This window comes from Rhinopithecus bieti, unplaced genomic scaffold, assembly GCF_001698545.2.
Source record: "Rhinopithecus bieti isolate Rb0 unplaced genomic scaffold, ASM169854v2 scaffold_16234, whole genome shotgun sequence".
Taxonomy (NCBI): Eukaryota; Metazoa; Chordata; class Mammalia; order Primates; family Cercopithecidae; genus Rhinopithecus; species Rhinopithecus bieti.
This window is the reverse complement of record NW_016808946.1, coordinates 483,322-485,543: the sequence shown is the minus strand read 5'-3', so window position 1 is coordinate 485,543 and position 2,222 is coordinate 483,322. Positions and strand designations below refer to the sequence as shown.

The 2,222-nt window shown below is 48.6% G+C and overlaps 1 protein-coding gene across 1 annotated transcript in view; it reads right to left on the bottom strand.

The window, feature by feature from the left end:
• The window catches only part of RBP7 (retinol binding protein 7), a 22,871-nt gene that overhangs the window by 9,055 nt on the left and 11,594 nt on the right, over positions 1-2,222 (bottom strand). The window contains exon 2 of the mRNA XM_017888038.1: positions 693-871. Within this exon, the coding sequence (XP_017743527.1) occupies positions 693-871 (179 nt within the window). The remainder of the gene's footprint in view (positions 1-692; positions 872-2,222) is intronic.

Genomic DNA, 2,222 nt, shown 5'->3' with positions numbered 1-2,222 from the left:
TGCAAGCTCCGCCTCCCGGGTTTACGCCATTCTCCTGCCTCAGCCTCCCGAGTAGCTGGGACTACAGGTGCCCACCACCACGCCTGTATTTTTTAGTAGAGACAGGGGTTTCACCGTGTTAGCCAGGATGGTCTCGATCTCCTGACTTCGTGATCCGCCCGTCTCGGCCTCCCAAAGTGCTGGGATTACAGGCTTGAACCACTGCGCCCAGCCCCCAGCCTAATTTTTGAATTTTTTTTTTTTGAGACGGAGTCTCGTTCTGTCGCCCAGGCTGGAGTGCAGTGGGGTGATCTCGGTTCACTGCAAGCTCCGCCTCCCGGGTTTACGCCATTCTCCTGCCTCAGCCTCCTGAGTAGATGGCACTACAGGTGCCCGCCACCATGCCCGGCTACTTTTTTTTTTTTTTTTTTTTTTTTTTTTTTTTAGAGAGGCGGGGTTTCACTGTGTTAGCCAGGATGGTCTCCATCTCCTGACCTCGTGATCTGCCCGCCTTGGCCTCCCAAAGTGCTGGGATTACAGGCATGAGCCACCGTGCCCGGCCAATTTTTGAATTTTTTGTAGAGACAGGGTTTTGCCATGTTGCCCAGGCTGGTCTCGAATTCCCGACCTCAGGTGATCCGCCTGCCTTGGCCTCCCAAAGTGTTGGCATTACAGGCGTAATCCACCACGCCTGGCATTGTTTTAAAATTTACCTTGCATTTTCTGTTGTCCAGGCCTTTGTTATCTTCCTCAAATTCTTCTCCAATTTTAAATTTCACAAAATAGTTCCTTAGGCTGCTGTTCGTGTGGATGGTAAAAGAATCCTCATTCTGCTCAATCACTTTCTGTGGCTTCAGCAACTTGGCTATTTTACGAGTGGCAAAGTCAATACCTTAAAATAATTTTAAAATATTTGAACATTCGCTTGAGATGCAAAAGTGAAGAATTTGGCAGCTGTTCTCAAAATCACTGCATGTAATTGTTAGCACTTCCTGTACAACTTCAATGTTTTTTGCTGCTGAAATCAGATCTACAGGGAACCGTCTTGGCAAACTGCCAACCACAGCCTGACTAAAAAGTTTGCACATGCCAGGTACAGTAATCCCAGCACTTTGGGACAGAGAGACAGGAGGATTATTTGAGCTCAGGAGTTTGAGACCAGCCTGGGCAACATAGCAAGACCCTGTCTCTATAAAAAAATATAAACTGTCAGCCAGGCACAGTGGCTCACACCTGTAATCCTAGCACTTTGGGAGGCCAAGGAGGGCAGATCACCTGAGGTCAGGAGTTTAAGACCAGCCTGACCAACATGGAGAAACCCCATCTCTACTAAAAACTACAAAATTAGCCGGGCATGGTGGCACATGCCTGTAACCCCAGCTACTCGGGAGGCTGAAGCAGGAGAATTGCTTGAACCCGGGAGGCGGAGGTTGCGGTGAACTGAGATCACACCACTGCACTCCAGCCTGAGCAACAGAGAGAGACTCCATCTCAAAAAAAAAGGAAGAAAGAAAAAGAAAACCAAAGGGACAGGGTTTAGGCCCCCCAGCCCAGCCTCAGTCACAACTCTGCCTTTTTCTGCCTTAGGTATTTACACTTTGAATTAAGAGAGCATTTGAACAGTTTCTCAACAACAATGAAAACAAAACTAAAAAACCACTGGATTCATGTATATACCTCTCTCTCTCTCTCTGTATACACACACACACACACACACACACACATACACACATATATATACCTTTCTTTTTTTCTTTTTTTCTTTTTTTTCCGAGACACAGTCTCACTCTGTCACCCAGGTTGGGGAAAACAGTGGCACGATTTCAGCTCACTGCAACCTCCACTCCTGGGTTCAAGCAATTCTCTTGCCTCAGCCTCCTGAGTAACTGGAATTACAGGCTTGCATCACCACACCCAGCTATGTACTACAATGTATTTATAAATCTCTCTTTTTTTTTTTTTGAGACAGAGTCTCGCTCTGTCACCCAGGCTGGAGTGCTATGGCCGGATCTCAGCTCACTGCAAGCTCCGCCTCCCGGGTTCACACCATTCTCCTGCCTCAGCCTCCCGGGTAGCTGGGACTACAGGCGCCGCCACCTCGCCCGGCTAGTTTTTTGTAGTTTTTAGTAGACACGGGGTTTCACTGTGTTAGCCAGGATGGTCTCGATCTCCTGACCTCGTGATCCGCCCGTCTCGGCCTCCCAAAGTGCTGGGATTACAGGCTTGAGGCACCGCGCCCAGCC